This window comes from Elephas maximus, chromosome 20 (assembly GCF_024166365.1).
Source record: "Elephas maximus indicus isolate mEleMax1 chromosome 20, mEleMax1 primary haplotype, whole genome shotgun sequence".
NCBI classification, from domain to species: domain Eukaryota; kingdom Metazoa; phylum Chordata; class Mammalia; order Proboscidea; family Elephantidae; genus Elephas; species Elephas maximus.
The window spans coordinates 61,386,059-61,406,023 of record NC_064838.1 but is presented as its reverse complement, the minus strand read 5'-3'; the positions used below and the strand labels follow the sequence as shown (position 1 = coordinate 61,406,023).

Sequence of the window (19,965 nt, the reverse complement as noted above, 5' to 3'; positions counted from 1 at the left end):
ACGTCTGCCTGTGTGTCTCTGTGTGTGTGAGTGAATTCAGCATTCCAACAGTGCAGCAGTGACGTTAAAAAAAAAAAAAATGTTTTAAACTCCCCTTTTGGGCACAGATGCTCAGGGGCCAGGCACTGGACTGGGAGCGTCCTGAAGGGCGCTGTTACCTGCAAGCAGAAGGGCTGCCAGACCTCCCCCTTCAGCATTTGATAACTGTAACGCAGCGTCTCTCACGCCGGGAGCTTCATCCTTTACATTTTGAAACTGAGCTTTTGCCCGTGTTTGGAGAGTTCTCAGCTATTTGCTCGGCTCAGTGTGCAAAGAAGCCACAGAGGTACCCGGCAACCTGGATTCAGTCTCCATCTTGGAAAAGTATATGACTCTTCGAGAAATCATTAAGTCACACTGGCCATACCGTAGAATTGTATTGAACTTTTTTTTTCTATTATTTTTTATTTTCTATTAAAAATCAAGAAGGTTGGAGACAGTCTATTTCAAAGAAAGCTTCTGATTTCTAAGGCTGTCAAGGGCATGAAATGACATGAGAACATCTCGGCAGGATTTCAAATTCAGGAAAGATTTTGCCCAGCACCTACTATGTTCAGCCTACCCTGCAGGGCTGTCCTGGAGAACCTGAAGTTCTGGGTTAACCCTCAAAACATTGAAAGCAATGGCTGGAAAAGAAAGATGAGCACCTTGACACTCCCTCTGGAAATGAACGAGGTTTGCCACAGCAATTGGCAGGTTTGGCGTTTTCCATCAAAATTTGGCGTCTTCATGTGCTGTCCAGGGTCTGCTTCGTCAGATGGATCTTAGAAGGACAAGGGTAACCGTTCTCTTTGTCTTTGTAAATGTTTTATCTGGCATCTCTCTCTCCCCACAGCCTTGTGATTATACTTGTGTAATTCTTCTCTGCAAAGTCATTGGAGTGGGTGTGTGCCCTCTCATCCATCAGCCAGGTTTGGGGTAACTTTCAGGTTCACAAAGAATGTTTTATGTGGAGGTTATTTTTAAAATTTGTGGCTATATGTAATATAGAACAGGATGGCATGGTAGGGTTTTCTCTCAAGTTTTCTTTACCTGTCTGGTGGTTATTTATAAATATATGCATTTCAGATACACTGTAGATGCAAAGATGCTTTCTTCAGAGCCCAGTAATAGAACTTTTTTAATTTAATTTTTCATTTAGTGAACTATAAAAGACCAATATACCTTGTGCTCTCAAAAATCTGTTGTGTAAAAGGAATTCAGAGAAGTGGCTTCAGGAAAGGTGGGGAGAAGGTTTTTTAAATGACCAACAAAACCGTAAGCACCCAAAGGCGACTGCCTGACAAGGTCATTGGGTGGGAAATCAGAGATGGCTTTTCTCTAAAGGAGGGGTGGGGAGAAGGGTTCTAGTAAATGGAAGCTTCTGAATTAAAAACTGACTAGTGTTGAGAGTAGGAGACAAGGAGCCCGTTTGCTGTCGGCTCAGAGGCTGCCTCTGTTGACATCTCTCTGCCATTTTTTCTTCCTTGGCTCCTACGCCAGGCATCTCCCTGATTTCTGTTTATACTCCACAGCAGCTCCCGGAGTGGAAAACAACTGTACAGTGGAATGAGGTTGTCTTTGTAAATGACCTTGACGTTTTTCTTTCTTTTTTTTTTTTTCTTTTTACCCTACAGGAGCCTAGTAATAAACGGGTCAAACCCCTTTCCAGGGTCACGTCACTGGCAAACCTCATTCCACCTGTGAAGGCCACACCGTTAAAGCGCTTCAGCCAAACCCTGCAGGTAAGAAGGACCCAGCAAGCCCGTGTTTGCAGAAAACCATGCTGTGTGGTGGGGGGCCACCCTCGTCCTACCCAAAACTTCCCCTGGTTTCAGATTGACCTGAGTCAGTTTTTTCAGTAGATGAAACCAAGTGAGGGGACTGGACAGAAGAAAGACACACAGTATGGGGCCAGAGTCCTTCAAGGGATTCCTCAAGGAGTCATTTCTTTTGGGTCTTTCCCCACAATTGAGTTTCAGGGTCGAGTGCCCTATCCAGACCAGCTCTCACAGGCTTCATCCTAAAAAAATCTCTGGGCCTCCTAAGGAAACCCATCACATGACTTGAGCTGGAGGGCAGCAGAGCCTAGTAGCTTAGGCCAGAGGTCGGCAGACTGTGGCATGTGGGAAAAAGTCAGCCCACCACCTGGTTTTTATGGCCCGCAAATTAAAGAATGGTTTTTATGTTATAAAAAAATCAAAAGAAAAATAATATTTCATGACATGGGAGTGTTACATGAATTTGAAATTTCAGTGTCTGTAAGTCAAGTTTTATTGGAACACAGCCACGTTCATCTGTTTAATTGTCTATGGCAGCTACAGTGGCAGAGTTGGGTGGCTGTAACAGAGCCCACATGGCCCACAGAGCAAAAATATTAACTGTCTGACCCTTGATAGACAGTGTTTGCTTACCTCTGGCTTGGAGGAAGGGTCCTGGAGTAGAAGCTCCTCGGTTCTCAGCCAGGCTCTATCACTCAGAGACTTCGTCACCTTGGGCAGGCAACTTAGACTCTGTAGGCCTTACTTTTATTCCTGATGGGTAATCGGGCATGATGTTGTCAGTGCCTTCATAGAATTATTGTACAAATTTATGAGGCGGGGCATTTAAAGGGTCTAGTATAGTGCCTAAGGAGCCCTGATGACGCAGCAGTTAAGCACTTGGCTGCTAAATGAAAGCCTGGAAATTCAAACCTACCCAGTGACTCTGCAAGAGAAAGCCGTGGATCTGCTTCTATAAAGATTACCGCCTAGAAAACCTATGGGGCAGTTCTACTCTGTAACATAGGGTCGGTAGGAGTCAGAATTGACTAGACGGCACAATAACAACATGACAACAGTATAGTCCCTTGGCCCTTTTACCAATCACAAATTTACTAAGTAGGTAGCTAGTTAGTAAACATTAGTTACTCTAATAATTTTTGGTTGACAAGTGGTTGTAGTTGTTGGTGTTCTTAAACTCCTAATCAAGTTTACCTTTAAAAGTGAAAATTGAGATTTGTCTAAGGCCTTCGACCCGGTTTGATGACTGTAAAAATTCTCTTTTAGGCTGAAGTCCACACAAGTCATGCATGAAAAGATTCACGTTTAGCTGAGAAACAGCCTTGAGTCTGCCATTTTTGGTGTGTTGTGAATACTTTTGCTCAGCAGTACTTTTATGTTTGGTTTCTGATTGTCTTAGTTATCTAGTGCAGCTATAACAGAAATACCACAAGTGGGTGGCTTTAACAAACAAAAATTTATTTTCTCACAGTTTAGTTGGTTAGAAAGCTGAATTAAGGTTGCCATCTCTAAGGGAAGTCTTTCTTCTGGAGGAAAGTCCTTAGTCTTTTTGAGCTTCTGCTCCTGGGCAGTCTTCATGTGTCTTGGCATCTCTCTTCCCTCATCTCTGCTTCCCCTGCTTGCTTGTGTAATCTCTTTTATATCTCAAAAGAGATTGTCTTAAGACACACCCTACACTAATCCTTCTTCATTAACATAACCAAGACAACCCATTCCCAAATGGAATTATCACCACAGGCATAGAGGTTAGGATTTACAACACGTATTTTTGGGGGGACACAATTCAACCCATAATACTGAGTCTTTAGGAAAATTGTGGACTAGAACTCATGCCTCATCCTGTGAATATCCATGACTTGGGTTTGTTTGAGGGTCTCCCTCACCCACTCTGTCCTTGCTTCTCCGCCATTCGGCCAATATGCTTAATCCCCCCATAGCCCCAGCTGTTCCACGCTTTCCAGTAGATGCTGTCTGTCTCCCGTGCTTATCCCTGTCCTGCTCGTTCCTCTATTAACCCTGCTGACAGTTTCTCCTGAATGAATATCTCATCACCTGACTAGCTCTAAGTTTGGCCCTTTTTCTCTCAGTGCTTGGGCCTCTGGGCCCCTGGTTATCCCCTTTGTGGGAGAGTGGAGGAGAAAGTAAATAAGGTCATCTAGGGGAGCCAGATGAAGGGCTTTGAAGCTGGTGATGAAAAATGTGTTTACCTACTCTCCTTCATGACCAGTCCCTCAGCCCTCTAACAAGTTCATTGCAGGCTTCCCCTGGAAGATTCATTACCACCCCTGTCCTGCACATCTGGTCCTTCACTGAGTCCTGCTTTTTGAAAATTCTTTAGCCTGTCTATTGCAATTTTCCCTTTCCTCCCCATTGCAGGGGCTATGGTTAAGTTCACTCTGTAGTTATTTCTTCTCTTGATTACAGAACCTCCATGTCACCATCCATCTCCTCCCGTGACTTCTCAACTCCAACATTGTCTGTCCCAAGACAGCCCACCCTGTGCCCCAGGAAGACCCTCCCTCACCCCACAAGCACTGAGTAGGCCCTCAGCGTCCACCAGGTTCTTCTTCCTGCCCTGTGTTGCTTACATTCTAGGTACGGTAACCTTCTGGTAGAGCCCATGGCTGCAAAGTGTTTATAAAAAACTGAGCTAACACTTAAAAATGAAAATGATCCACATAGGAATCAGAATCCGTGCAATAACTCGACAGCTTGGCAGTGCTGGGCCTGTTCCTGCGTGGCAGTCGTGAGCTGTAACTGTAGTCAGCTGCCACCCACAGATGTCACCCCCTCTCCCTGTTGTCCTCCCAGTACCTGGTCACTTCACTCACTGGCATCACCTGCCCTACCTGTCAGATTCTGCGTTTGTGCTCCTGGGTCTGGGGACAGAACTTGCTCAAGTCTGTGCCTCCAACCACAGCTCAGCTCTGTCTGACTACGTATTGCTTTAGGGATGAAACCCAAGATTCTTCATTGTCATATCTTCAAAATCTTTCCTTTGGCTTCCCAACCGACCAGTTGCCGTTGAGTCGATTCTGACCCATGACAACCCCAGGTGTGTCACAGTAGAAATGTGCTCCAGAGGGTGTTTGATGGCTGATTTTTCAGAAGTTGATTGTCATGCCATTCTTCCAAGGTGCCTCTGGATGGTTCAAAGTTACAGCCTTTTGGTTAGCAGCCGAGCACATTAATGTTTCCACCACCCAGGGACTCTTTGGCTTTGACTTAGGCAACCTTTATTTACTTTTCTCCTGTTTCTGGGAACCCTGCACAGGGAACACTGCAGGAAACGTTTAATTACCTTGGAAATGTGCACTGACCTAGAGAACTGGGATAGAAAAAAGTCAAGTCCTTTCTGATATCCAACAGACTGAGGCCAAGCAAGGATGAGAAAACCAGAGCCGAGGGAGGGATCTGACATGTAGAAGTTGGTTTCTAAAACCTCAAAGTTTTTTTTTTTTACCAAATAATTTTTTTATTTGCTTCTTTCAAATATCATGATAAATAGCTAGCTCCAGGCTCTGTGTATTGAACAAAAACAGCACAGTTATCCATATTGGTTATGCACATAGCCCCAGAGAGAACTTGAGCAATGTGCCTGCGTTTCGAGTGCATCCTTGGGCAGTCAGTCAGTGGAAAGATGCCCCTGAGGTTTTGTGCAGTTAGACAGCCATGTTTGCAGAATGGTGCGCAGAGAACACCATCTGGCCTCCTACATACCTCCACATAACTTACCTTGGGGTGTGCGGTGCAAATTCTGGAGAATTATTCTAGTCCTGGCATCTCGGTCAATTGCGTTAGGACATTATTGCTTCCCTCACCCACTAGACGAGGAGATGGGGTGCTGATGTAGCACAGGGAGCAGGGGGATGAGGGGAAGGAAACCCCAAAGGGATACTCAGTGGCAACTCCATATACTTTTTAGTTTGCCTATAAAGGTCCTGATTTCCATTCTAAAAGAGGGGAACAGAGAGCAGGGGGCATATGGGCTGCCCCAAACCTCTCAATGTCATCTGTTCCTTACCCATACCCACATATCATTTATGCCTTTTTTGCTTCCAAAAAAAGCTCCAGGCTGGGACAGAGCAGCTTGACGTCCTGCTGCAAGTGTTCCTTTTCCCTGACTCCTGACATCTTAGAGACATGCATGTGCCTGTGGATATCCAGTTGTGTGTCTCAGGTTGGCTTCATGTTACTCCAGGAGAAGAGATGACCTAGGCCCAAACCCAGTGCTTTTATCAATACTGAAACACTTAGCAGTCCTTCCTCTGGCTGCTTGGGAGATGCAGGTTAGCCCAGGAGGCTATCAGGAGAGCTGTGGGCTGGCAGCCTCTTCCACAAACGTTAAAAGGCCAGACACAAGTGTGAGTATCCTTGCAGCCACAGCTCAGCAAGACACTGCAGGATTTGTTCTCTCTTCCTGCCCCCCTGCCCCATGTGGGCTGGGGGCTTGGGCCTCAGCACAAAAGCAGCGTTTGTGGAATTCGGGGAGGAGCGCCGGACTGCATGGTGCTCCGTCTGCTCCTGACCAGGGAGGTTAGTGCTGCTCGTAGACTTGAGCACAGATGTCTGGATCCCTCTGGGCCTATAAACTCCCTCTGTGGCCCGCCTGAAAGGGAAGTCTGACCAGCTCTGAAAGGGACTGCGTGCGCTCCTCTGGTGTGGAGTGAGGAAGGAGTGCTCGCCCTGGGCCTGGCTATCTGAGCCCTGTCTCCCTGCTCACAGCTGTGCACGGCTGCTGGACTCATTTGAGCTGCATCCAGCCCATGCTGTGGACTCATGTGGTCATTACACTGTGATTTAGCCCTTCGTTCTCTTTAGAAATGAGCTGTGGTATTTGGAAGTTCCAGCATATGTTACAACATGGCTGAACCTTGAAAACGTTACGCTGAGTGAAATAAGTCAGTCACAAAAGGACAAATATTGTATGGTCTAACTTACATGAAATGTCTAGAATAGGCCAAAGTTTAAGAGTGGTGACCTGAGCCAGGTGGGAGGGGGAAACAAGGAGATACTGCTTAAGGCACACTGAGCTTCTGTTAAGGGTGAGGAAAAAATTTCGAAACGAGTGGTGGTGATGGTTGCATAGATGGGGAACGTCATTTCTGTCACTGGATTGTGCATGTAAAATGGTTGAAACGGAAAAAAACCTCACCCAGCAGGGGAAAAGAAAAAAAAGAACTTTATTTCTTTTCCATGTCCATTATGGAAAAAAACAGAAAAGGAGAGAAAGAAAAGAACGCACACAGCCTTCCACTCTTAAACAACCCCTGTTCATATATTAATAATTGCCTTCCAGTGTTTATTGTAGGCATAACTACACAACTTACACACTGTGGATATAATTTGGGCTAGCCCACAATCTATCCAACCATATCTTGGTCTATGTGGTGAGGTCACTTTGGGCAAAGGCTGGGCGCTGTAAACCCATCAGTTTCTCTTGCTCTTTATCAATCTTGGCCCCACATATTTCCAGGCTATGCAATTAGGGGAAGGAGCCCTGGTGGTATAGTAGTTAAGAGCTCAGCTCCTAACCAAAAGGTCGGCAATTCAAATCCACCAGCCGCTACTTGGAAACCCTATGGGGGCAGCTCTGCTCTGTCCTGTAGGGTTGCTATGAGTCAGAATCAACTCGAGGCAACAGGGTTTTTGGTTTGCAGTTAGGTGCATAGGAGTTCATCACCACTGAAGACTCTTATTTATTAAAGTGAAGTATCCCTGTTTTTTTTTAGTGGCGTGTATAAGTCTGTATTGAATGTATTTTGAAGGCCTTTGTTGTCCTATTTTTTAAAGTACCTTCTATTGTGCTTTTCTGATTACACAAATCCTTAAAAAAGAAAAAAATGGAAAATATATAGAAGTACAGGCAAGGAAGTAAAACCAAACCTAGCCAGTTGCCATTGAGTCGATTCCGACTCATAGCAAGCCCTTATATGCAGAGGAGAAGTGTGCTGCATAGGGTTTTCAAGGCTGGGATCTTTGGAAAGCAGATAAAGAAAGTAAAAGTCACTTGTCATCCAAAAGACATCTAATAGCATTTTGGTGTACACCCAAGGGACCTTTTCTTTATAGTCTATAAAAAAAATACCTATGTATATTTTTCCAACACAATTGCAATCATTGTGTGTGTTCTACTTTTAAGTTTGCCTTTATCTTCATAGTAAAAGATGACTGTACAGTATGAGAATAATTTTCCATGTCATTAAATATTTTTCATGGACACCATTTTTAATGGTTTCATATAGTGTTTCATCAAACAGATATACTAGTGTATTTAACCACGCTCCTATTGTTGAACATTTGTTTCCGTTTTTCCACCATTATCCGGAATGCTGTTTTAACCATTCTTGTCACACATCTTGTGCGTGTCTGTATTTCTTTCTTTTCCTTCTATTATATTCCTAGAAGTGGAATTCTGGGCAAAGGGTAGGAACACTTTAAAGACGTTCAATATAGCTAGAGTTAGGTCCCTATTCTGGGTGTGCATCTGTCCTGGGCAGAATTGCTTCTCTTTGTTCTCACATCCTAAATCTAGACTCTCCATCACGTTGCTCCCCTCTCTTGGCACTGCTTGTCTGTTTACTGTGGCATACAGACAAGATAGCCCTTCCTGAGGGCCCCTCAACTTTTCTGTGCAGGTTCTTTTATCCATCTTTGTATTTCCAGTGCCTTACACTACGCAGTACTTAAGATGTGTGCTGAAATTGGTAGTTACAATTATCATCATTGTTTTTTCTGTAAAGGGTAGCCTCTGCTGCTCCTAGGCCCTCTTGGCTGGCAGTGGACGCCTACCTGGTGATGGAACCCTACTCTTCTCCTTCGGGAGAGCTACCTCGCCATAGAAAATAAGTCCCCAGCCCTCATTGTGCCCCCTTCAGGAGGATTGTTGTGGCCAAAGAAGGATTCATGGTAACCACAGCTTCCAGCTGCTCCATTCCCTGGCCCTTAGATCTGGGAACTTCGTTCATTTTACCCAGATGTCCCATAAACGTAATATGGGTCAGTGTTCTTCATTAATATTCTCTTTATTTATTGTGTTATTTGTTCTGCTCTAGGCTTGAGGGGGAGATAGTACCAAAAAGGAGATAATACCTGCCCCCCAAAACCATAAAGTCCACTTGGTAAAAGTTGTCTAAGATGTATTATTAAAAAAAAAAAAAGTCAAAAACATTGTATCCTAAGTAATAATACACACCCATATTAATATATGCATAGGGAAACAAAACAGGAAACACACGAAAATCTTAATAATGTTATCTCTTGAAATACAGTTGAGAGACTTACAAGCCTTCTCTTTTTTGAGCTTTCCTCGTTCTCTTTTTTTCCCCCTTTACCTAAGAATTATGAATCAGGAGAGAAGGGATACCAAAAACCAAACTCGTTGCCATCGAGTCTATTCCGACTCATAGCAACTGTATAGGACAGAGTAGAACTGCCCCGTAGAGTTTCCAAGGAGCAGCTGGTGGGTTAGAACTGCCGACTTTTTGGTTAGCAGCCAAGCTCTTAACTACTGCGCCACCAGGGCTCCAGAAAAACGGATAAATTCTTCAGTAAACAGGTTAGGACTGTTGACTTTTATTTTTTACATTATATATATCTGTCACACCTGAATTTTTAAATAATTATGTATTACCTTTGTAACCAGATAAAAATATATACCCATTACTTCATAGCAACCCTAATGTATAAGATTTGAAAATCTTATACTAGAGAATTGCAAATTCTCAATGAAATCCAGACTTTCTGGAGCCATTGAGGCTTGATGAGCCCCCAAAACTAGTGCCCTGAAATACTCTTTAAACTTTGAACCTTAAACCAGAACTATGCCCATAAGTCTTTTTTGAACCAAAACATAGCTTATCTTAGTAAAGTGCATCTGCTTTGAGCATTATGTTCTTTTAAGGAATTATCTCTGTGAGATCAGATTGACAACCAGCAACTAAACCAAAAGGATGGATGGGATGATTAGGGGCAGTGAATTTAAGATAATGGTGGTGGAATAATGTGGAAAAGGGTAGCGAGAATGATAGCACAACTTGAAGAATATCAGTGAGTTGTACATGTAGAAATTGTTGAAATGGCATATCTTTGGCTGTGTATACTTGCATCAAATTTTAAAATTTTTTAAATTAACATAAAATTATATGTGTATATACACACATGCACATACACACACACACACACACACACACATATATATATATATATATGGAACCCTGCTGGCACAGTGGTTACAAGCTTGGCTACTACCCAAAATGTCAGCAGTTTGAGTCCACCAGCCGCTCCTTGGAAACCCTATGGAGCAGTTCTGCTCTGTCTTATAGGGTTGCTATGAGTCGGTCGCCCTGACAGAAATGGGTTTGGAATGTGTGTGTATATATACATATATCCCAACCATGTATGTATACACGTATATATGTATATATACACACGTGTATACACACACACACTAGAGAAAAAGAGCACTCATGCAAGCATATACCTGAGTACGAACTTTCTAATGGCCTGAGGGGTCAAGGAAGGCTGCCTAGCAAGGGATTTGTGTTGGACCTGGAATGACCCAGAGATGATGAGGATGGAGAGAAAGGGCATTTCATATTTGAGGGAGGAGGGTAAGAAGACCCATGCCAATTAGATAGAAGAGATAAGTAGGAAGGGTACCCAAGCATTTGAATCTCTGTGTACCAGTCACCATGACTTTCCAAGAACTTCAAACTGGGTCCTTGGAGGTCACATACTTCTTATAACTGACATAAGCTTTGCTCCCCAAGATAGGGAGAGAAGCTCGGGGTGTATGTGTGTGTGTGGCAGGGGAGACAACCAGAAACCGGGCTGCCTTGAGGTCTAGGAAGCACGGCTATAGGTGAGAAGTGACCTGGATTCCGTATCATAAGAAATACCTGGCTCTTGGCTCTTCTTTATACTTAGGAGTAGTAGACGATTGTAATAGTTGACTGGAGTAATTTAAAGTTTGTCACCTTTTATTTAATAATAACAGTTCTCATTAATTGAGTATTTTCAGTGAGCCAGGTCCTGTGCAAAATTCTTCACCTCGTTTCATCTCCTCCACAACTCTGTAAGGCAGCATTCGTCACCACTATATAGGGAAGAAACCTGAAGCTCAGAGAGGTGGAAATCCTTGCCAAAGGCCACACAGCAATAACGGCTGAAGCTGGGATACTGTAGGGCCTAGTACAGTGCTTTGACTAAGGGTAGGCTTTCTTAAGAGGTCAAAGTTAGGTCATTGTAAAGCTTGCAGTTCTCCAGGCTCTAAAAATAATCACCCGATTTTCTATCTGGAGCATCACACCTTGCTGCTGTTCTTACTCTGTTTGCCTTGGGGAGAGTCCATTTTCAGCTCGTGGAATATTTTGTCGCTAAGATTCTCATGCAAAAGCCATTTCACAGTGCCCGATGATAATGGTCAGGCTGCGGCCCCGAGCCTCTGGAGGGCTTCCTAATTTGAGCTTCCACTAAGCAAATTGAATAATATTTTTGTCACACTGGACCTGAATATTTTCTTCAACATTTCATTCATTCCTCTCAGGGTCTCTTCAGCCACGGAAGGCCTCTCCTTGTGTTGAGGCTGTGGGATTTGATATTCGTCGATTATGAATTGATCGGGTGCCCATTTAGCATGTTTCTCAATGTGCGTGAACTCACCAGATTCCCTACCCATGCTTGTGTGTTTATAGCAACACTTCTGACTCGGTGCTCGTGGTCTTTCACATCTGTTTTTTTCATAGTATCTATTATGCAAAATCTGGAAAATAAATGTAGGTAAGAAATGTATAAAGATAAAAATCATCTGTAGGCCCACCATTCAGGGATAACTCCTGTTAATATTTTCTTGTATTTTAAGTGGGAATCTTCCTTTTCTTAACTCTACATTGTGAGCCTTTCCCCTTATCAGTCAAGTTTTTCTCAAAAAGAATGATTCTTTAACGCTGTATAATATTCCATTTTATGTGTAAAACCTGTTGCCGTCGAGTCGATTCTGACTCATAGTGACCCTGTAGAACAGAGTAGGACTGCTCATAGGGTTTCCAAGGCTGTAAATCTTCACGGAAGCAGACTGCCACATCTTTCTCCTGCAGAACAACTAGTGGGTTCGAACCGCCGAACTTCTGGTTGGCAGCCAAGCCTTTAACCACTGCACCATCCAGGCTCCTATTTTATAGTTGTACTATAAATTTATTTAATCCCTATTGTTGGGCATGTTAGTCTGTTTCTTGATCTTTTGTTTTCATAAACAACACTGTCCTTTGAGGGCTTTTCTCCTCCCATGGGTTTTCTTAACCGAGGTCTCAAAGCACTTCCCGTTAAAGCTGCTCAGAGGTATGTCTGCTGTTGGCCCGTGAATGCAAGCGTAGGTACACAAGCTGTAATGGTTTCAGGGCGCACCATAGCATAACAGCAGTGAGAGTTCCATCCATTTCCTGCTGATCATCTTCCAGGCACTGGGCTAAGGCCTTGACGTATCTAATCCTCATCCTCGCTACAGCTTTGTGAGCTGCTTCTTAGGTCCCTTTCACAGGTGAGGCAGCTGAGATCCAGAGAGATTAACTTCCCCGAGGTCCCTCAGCCATTGCATTGTCGTCAGCCCACCTCTGTTTTACTCCAAAGCCTGTGTTCTTAACCCAAGCCTATGTTTTGGTGTTGAAAGACTGGCCTCGGTTCCTATTCTAACACTTACTCTGCCAGTCACTTAATACTCTGGCACTTGGATTTCTTATCTGTTAAAAGGGCAGAAGGAGCCCCAGGTGGTACAAATGGTTAGCACACTTCAGCTCCTAACCAAAAGGTTGGCGGTTCAAGTCCACCCAGAGCTGCCTTGGAAGAAAGACCTGGCTGGCGATCTGCGTCCAAAGAGGCAGACATTGAAAACCCTATGGAGCACAGTTCTGCTCTGACACACGTGGGGTCACCATGAGTCAGAGGCAACTCAAGGACAACTGGTAACTGGTGAAAGAGCAAAACAGGAGAACCTGCCAGTGCTTCTCCTAGGATAAGTATGAGGATCAGCCGTTACCCGGGCCACACAGCTGGGAAGCGTTATTTCTCATTTTAGGTTAATTGCTGTAGTCAAGCCTTCTATGAGAGACTTCTCCAGGACTACCAGAGCGTTTTCAGACCCCGACCATAGACATTGTACATTTTGGTTTAATCTATTGCAGTGACAATTTAGGAATGTATTTTCCTCTCCCAGCTCCACCCTAACCTCCAATCCATTTAATAATAACCCATCTGCTAAAAAATAGCAATTTGTGGTCAGAACAGCAAGGGTAGAGAGTTTCCCTGCTTGCACTCTCTTTATCAGAGCATGTTGTCTTTGGCTGTGGAGACCTTCTGTTTTTGGAAAAGGGCAAGGGAGCACCCCACTGAACGGGCGGCTAACAAGTCAGATCAGCCCCATTGTGATCTAACCCACTGGTTTACCTTTCCTCTGACACGTGTAAAGGGGCCCCCTTTTCCCACCGGGCAGGCAGCTCTCTCTGCACCTTATGTGTCTTTTCCACATCCCCGTGGAGGCACAAACAGCACCTATTTCCCGTGTCTGCATTATCCCTGCCTGCTACAGCCATGTTGTTTTAGCTGCCAGCAATTACGAGCTTTGATTTTTTGGCTCATTTGCTCAGCCAGATTCCCTCATGGAAACTCCTGCTTGTTCTGGAACATTTTTCATTCCAGTTCCAAAGTCCCCACACCCAGGGTGATCTGTGTGTGTGTCTGTCTGTCTGTTGTTACGTGGTCCCTCCCAAGCCTGGGTCCCTCACTTTGAGGTGGGCTTCTCCTGGTCACCACAGATCAGTGTTGCTCAACCCAGAGGACTTTGGCTAGTATCTGCAGATGGTTTGATTGTCATATGTGAGGTGGAGGGTGCTACTGGTATCTAATGGTTCGAGGCCAGGCATGCTGCCAGACATCCTACAATGTACAGGATGATAAGCAATTACCTCATCCAAAATGTCAGTGGTGGCAAGGTTCAGAAATCCTGCCAGAGACTGAGTCTGAAACTTGTCCACTTGGACACATGTACCCCATGTACTGTGAATCTAAGTAAAGCAGGATAGAATACTGGCTAAAATATGGGAGAATTTGGAATGAGATAGACCAGATCTGCATTGACATTCCGAGTTTACCATGGACCTGAGCTCAAATTTTGGGACACCGTTCCTTTGCTGCGTGACCTTCAGCAAGGTGTTACCCTCTCAGAGCCTCAGGTTTCCTTATCTGTAAAATGAGGGCAAGAATCCATACCCCTCGGGTGTGTAGCAGTGCCTTAAAACCCCCCTCACAGTGCCCACACACAGCAAACATGCAATTCATTCACTGATTAAGCAAAGTGTGTTAAGGCACTACTGTGTGCCAGGTTCTGGTGAATCTACTGGTGAACAGGGCAGGTGGAGATCCCTCTGTCCAGGAGCTTACCTTTTTTGGGGAGGAGACGGACATGTGGGAAACAAACAAGGTAGTAAATGACGTCATCCATCACATGGGAAAATAAAGCAGGGAGGGGCCAGGCGGTGCGGGGGCGGGGGGCAATGGAGGGACGCGGCTGCTCTCCTCTCTCAAGTAGCATCCTCCTCTTTGGGTTTTTTCTTATAGTGGTAATCACTTGTCCCTCCCCCACCTAGTCCTCACCTATAGTCGTGCCCAGTTGTACTGATGACTGGTGGAGGTGGAGGTCATGGTGTGTGCTCACTGCTGACGGGAGCGCCTGCCCCTGGCTGGGCCAGCCAACTGCTGACCAGACACCTGACCAATGTTCTTTATTTCTCCTTTGGGCTTCTTTTCCTTTCAGCACCTTCCTATCCTCCTGTGTGGAATGAGAAAAGGCAAAATGTATGTTTTAACCCCACCTAACTAACAGTGGGGTCCCTGGGTGGTGCATATGGTTTGTGCTTGACTGGTAACCTAAAGGTTGGCGGTTCAAACCCACCTAGCAGTGCCACAGAAGAAAGCCTTGGCAATCTGCTTCCATAAAGATTGCAACGAAGGAAACACTATGGAGCAGTTATACTCTGTAACACATGGGGTTGCCACATGTCAGAATGGACAGGAAGGCTGCAGGTTTGGGGGGGGGTGTTGTTTTTACCTAAAGGTATAAATCTGTAGTTTGATGAGTCAAAGAGCCACTTAGTCATTAGTCCTAAAACTGAGCAAACGCATCCTCTCTTCTTAACTAGATTTAAACTCCTAGGAGGCAGAAGCCCGGTTTCACCTCAGTGAAACCTTTCCATAATGCATGATTTGTGTATAAACAGTGGATGAAGCCCCCATGGTAGCTAGAAAGAGCTCAGGCTTTGGAACCAAACAGATCTGGTTCTAAATTCTACCCATCCAAGTCTCTTAGGCCTCCCTGAGCCTCAGTTTGCTCATCAGTAGAATGGGGATAAACCTCTACCTTGCACGGTGGTTGTGAGGATCAAGAGAACCCATCAGAAGTGCCAAGCACAGGCCAGCACATAATGGACCCTCCAAGATCTAAGTGGTGAACTTCATTCCTTCCCTCCCCACATATTTCCCCAAGTTCAGTGGTCACTCAGGAAAACCCAGAACAAGGAGTTTGTAATGATAGAGCCCATCCAGTATGGCTCACCTTTCTCTTTTTTTCTCAAGCTGTGAGAGAAGAAAACCTGCAACTCGGGGAAATTTTTCAATTAGTACGTAAGAATGTAGTCAACTCCACTTATGTTCCTAACATGAAGCTGAAATTCAGGTGTGGGTGTTCAGCCTGTCACGCTGATAATAATACCCAGAGGATAAGAGTGTGGGAAAATTGCGCTATGATAGACCTTTCTCTTGGATGATAAAGTTGAACAGCTGTTAGGTCGGTTTGGTAGCACCTGTTGAACATTAAAATGTTGATGTCCTTTTAAACCAAGGAATTCTTCTAAAGGAAGCTACCTGTCTTATCATAAATGCACAAAGGATGTTCCCCAAGGCAACTTTTGTAATAACCGGACCCTGGAAACAACTTTAATGTCTGTCGGTTGGGGACTGATTAAATCAGTGTGGTCCTACGTGACCATGGAACACTCAGCTCTGCAGACACTAAAAAGCACGAGTGACTTTGGAGCGATGGAAATGTCCTGGAACTGGGGGGAGGAGGGGTTGCACCACATTGTGAATGTCCTAAAGCCACTGAATTGTTCATTTTAAAAAGGTTAGTTCAATGTTATGGGAACTTCACCACAAAAAATTTTTTAAAAGAGAGAGAATGAATTTTATGTACTAACATGGAAAGATATTGAGTGAGAAGAGAAAACACTGTTTCCTGTGAATGTTAGCAAATGCATAGAAAAATGTAGACACTAAACAGTGGTTACTTCTGGGAAGTGGACTTGGGAAGCACGGGCACTTGTACTTAATCCCAAGGAGCTCTGGTGGCACAGTGGCTAAGCACTCAGCTGCTAAACTAAAGGTCGGCAGTTTGAACCCACCAGCCGCTTCGCGGGACAAAGATGTGGCGGTCTGCTTCTGTAAGGGTTTACAGCCTTGGAAACTCTTTGGGGCAATTCTACCCTGTCCTATAGGGTCACTGTGAGTCAGAATCGACTCGAAGGCAACAGATTTGGTTTTTGGTTTGTGCTTAATTTCATACCCTTTTGGTCATGTATGAAAATTTAAAGTTAGCATAAATTACTCCCACACTGGTGTTGGGGAGTTTGACGTTGTTGGGGGACTGAAAATGTAATGGGATGGGTTGTTGATTCTCTCAAGTGAAAGTAGAAACTATCGTTTTGAGTCTTCTTTTTCATGTTTTCCTTTCTTTGTGCCCTTTAACTCCCATCCCTGCTGGCACCAGAACCACAAACTGAGATGAGCGACGCAATGACTCACTGCGTTGGTTTTGACCTTTTAGTGCCTGTGGTTAATTGATTGTTAGTGCCAAGGATCTGCATGCATGAGTCTGATCACTGGTTGGAAGGGCCTGTTGTCGAGACATCACAGGGGTTTGCAAGGCCCTATTAGTGAGCTGTGTATCTGGCGGATGCACTTTCTTGATCTCCTGAGTAGGCTCGTCCAGCAAAGCCTGATGAGTTCATTCACCAGCCCAGAGGCTGTGCTGGCCTAAGGGATTCATGTTGCTACTTCAAACAGTGTTAGCTTCCTGCCCCTGCAACCTCATGGTAATACCCTGAAGTTCCTCGGCGGTTTCTTTTTACAATTTCCATTTATCTGTTCTTCCTAGATTATAAAAATTTGTAAGCTAGGTCAAAAGTCACCTATAATGTTATCATGAAAACAAAATAATTTTGTGGCGTTGTCTTTCTTTGTTTGCTCACCTGTACTTTTTTTTTTGTCATTATAAAGTGTTTGTATACAGATTTTAGTCCTGATTTTATTTTTACTTACATCAAAGCATTTTTTTACCTAGCAAATTGTCTCAGAATTGTTAAAATAGTTGTATAATATTCCATCAAGCTGGTGAATTATAACTTATTTAACAATGCCCTTGGCTTGCATAAAAAAACGAATTGCTCTCAAGTTGGTTGAGGCTCATAGCAACCCTACAGGACAGAGGAGAACTGCTCCATAGGGTTTCCAAGGAGCGGCTGGTGAATTCGATCTGCCGACCTTTTGATTAACAGCTGAGCAGTTAACCGGGCACTTAGCACCACCAGGACTCCTTAGCTTAGATAGTTCTCTTTAAAATATCTTTACTTTCTTGAATTTTATTGTTGAATCTTAGTATTTGGAAACTACCTTAAAATGTCTTAGTGATGATGGTTCATCCGTAATATACAAAATTAGTTCCTGCCTGCAGGAAGTTTATAGTTCAGAGCAGGTGGCCAATAAACTATAAAATGTGATCATTGCTATAGCAGAAGTATGTCCAAATTGCCCTGGGAGAAGTTAGGAGAGCACTGGTGAGGGCTTCCTGGAGAAGGTGATGTTTGAGTTGTGTCCTGAGGACAGTTAAGTGTTAGCCAGCTGGGAAGTGAAGGAAAAGTATTCTGGGCAGGGAAGAATGCTTAAAGGAAGCACAGAGAGAGGGCTCATGCGTGGGTGGTAGAAGGAGATGATCCGGGATCTGTAGGTAGGTAGACTTGCAGTCAGATTAAGAGGCTTTCTGTGCCACAGTTGGAACTTCATACTGAAGCCCACAGGGAACATGACAGAGAGCACTTGCTAAATAAGAATGAGATTTTGGGTATAGCAATACCTCGTTGCTGCGGCAGAGTTTCTAATGAGTGTGTTGAAATAAATCTTCTAGGATGAATGCTGAAGGTGATGCACTCAACCTTCTTCCCCATCATTTGCGTTCCTCATGACGATGAATCATGAATAGTGTGGTGATAGCATGTTTCAGCCACCAGGGTGGACGTCGTTTTATTGGACCACCCAAAAATCTACCAGGGCCTCTTTGGAAAATTAGGAACTACCTCAAGGACCGAGATCATTTGCTGCCAGGATGGTATTTAGTATCTGTATTAGTTAGGGCTTTTGCGGTTGACAGAATCCCAGCTGATATTAAACAGAAAGGCCACGTAACTAAAACACCCAAGAGTGGGCTCTTCTGGCTTCAGGCATAGTAGGATCCAGGCACTCAAACAAAGCTTGTTCGCTCCCTCCCTTCCTCTCCCACCCCTGGTCTCTCCTGCTCCATCTTCCATTCTGTGTGTCCCTGCTTTGTCTCCTACAGCAGACAGACTTTTCCATGTGGCCAGAGGGAGTTACTGCAAGAAGCTCCCACTTAGGTTATCTCTTGAGCTCTTTCTCCTATGAATCACGTAACAAATCTGAGGGCACACTCTGGCTATACTTGGGTTATATGCCCATCCCTAACCTGGGTGGTGGAATACTCCTATTGGTCAGGACTGGGTGAGCTCACCCAAACCATGTAAAAAGTGGTACCCAAGGATAATGGGAGGGAGTACTAAATGTGTTTTAAGAAAAAAAAAAAAAAAAAGCACATCCACTACTGTTCTGAAGAGGGGGAGATTTCCAGTGGAAAAAAACAGTGCCAGTAGCTTATCTGAGAGCTGCCTTTGTGCGTGAGTTTGGCCTGGCACGTTCTGCTGCTGTGGTACACTTGGTATCAGGGTCACACAGAACGGATACTCCCAGCACGTGTGCAAAAGTAGCCTGCTGGCAGTGTTCCTTAGCACGTAGGCTCAAGACAATGCCCTGCTTTCCAAAGGCCCTGTGGCAGCGTCCTCTTTTCTTGTGAATGTGTGATTTATGTTCTGTCAGCGGCAGGAAGCCACTCAAATGGCCCACCCAGTCCTGCTGCTGCTCCCGTGACGGTTTATTTTCCTCATTGTTCAGCGCTCCATCAGCTTCCGCAGTGAGAGCCGGCCTGACATCCTCGCCCCCCGACCCTGGTCCCGAAATGCTGCCCCTTCGAGCACGAAGCGAAGAGACAGCAAGCTGTGGAGTGAGACCTTCGACGTGTGTGTCAATCAAATGCTCACATCCAAGGAAATCAAACGTCAGGAGGTAGGCTCGGGGCCTGAGGAACTGGCAATGTGTTTTGAAGAAAGGCAAACGTAGAAGCCACCCTGGGGTCCCTGCTGCAGTTCCCAAGTCAGTTCTTCATTGCATTTGTAAAAGGAGGACAAAAGGGTGTCAGAGCTTGTGGAGGGAACTGAGAAACTAGTGTGCAACTGGGTGGGAACCGATGTCAAAATCTGTAATTACTAAGAAGACAAATTAGGAAGTGCCTATTTAGGATCCTGGGGTTCAGAAAGATAATCACTTTATTTATATTTCGGTAGCAACTTCTAACAAGTTGACCGGTTGCCGTTGAGTTGATTCTCGCACATGGAACCCCATGTGTGTCAGAATAGAGTTATGCTCCATGGTGTTTTCAACAGCTGATTTTTCAGAAGTAGATCACCAGGCCTTTCTTCCAATCCTCCGGGTGGACTCAACCCTCCAGCCTTTTGGTTAACAGCCAAGCACATTAACCGTTTCAACACCCAGAGACTCAGCAACTTCTAGAATATTTTGTAAATATTCAGTTTATGAAAATTTGATTGATTCAGCTTTGTAGAAAACTTAATTTTCTATGGAGTGAGGTTATTTTCATTCCCTGTAAGCTTTCTGTATCCGTAGCCTTAAGTGGCTGTGGTAATATTATCCGTTACAGAGGCCTTGCTGTGTGTCAGGCTCTGCTGAACACTTCCTGTGTGCATCATCTAGAAATTTGTGG

At 44.5% G+C, this 19,965-nt stretch overlaps 1 protein-coding gene across 8 annotated transcripts in view; it reads left to right on the top strand.

Moving 5' to 3' along the window:
* ARHGEF3 (Rho guanine nucleotide exchange factor 3) overlaps window positions 1-19,965 on the top strand; it is a 356,437-nt gene that overhangs the window by 311,105 nt on the left and 25,367 nt on the right. For all 8 annotated transcript variants that reach the window (XM_049862260.1, XM_049862261.1, XM_049862258.1 and 5 more), the window contains 2 exons: window positions 1,656-1,763; window positions 19,080-19,250. In XM_049862260.1, coding sequence (XP_049718217.1) covers window positions 1,656-1,763; window positions 19,080-19,250 — 279 coding nt within the window. The remainder of the gene's footprint in view (window positions 1-1,655; window positions 1,764-19,079; window positions 19,251-19,965) is intronic.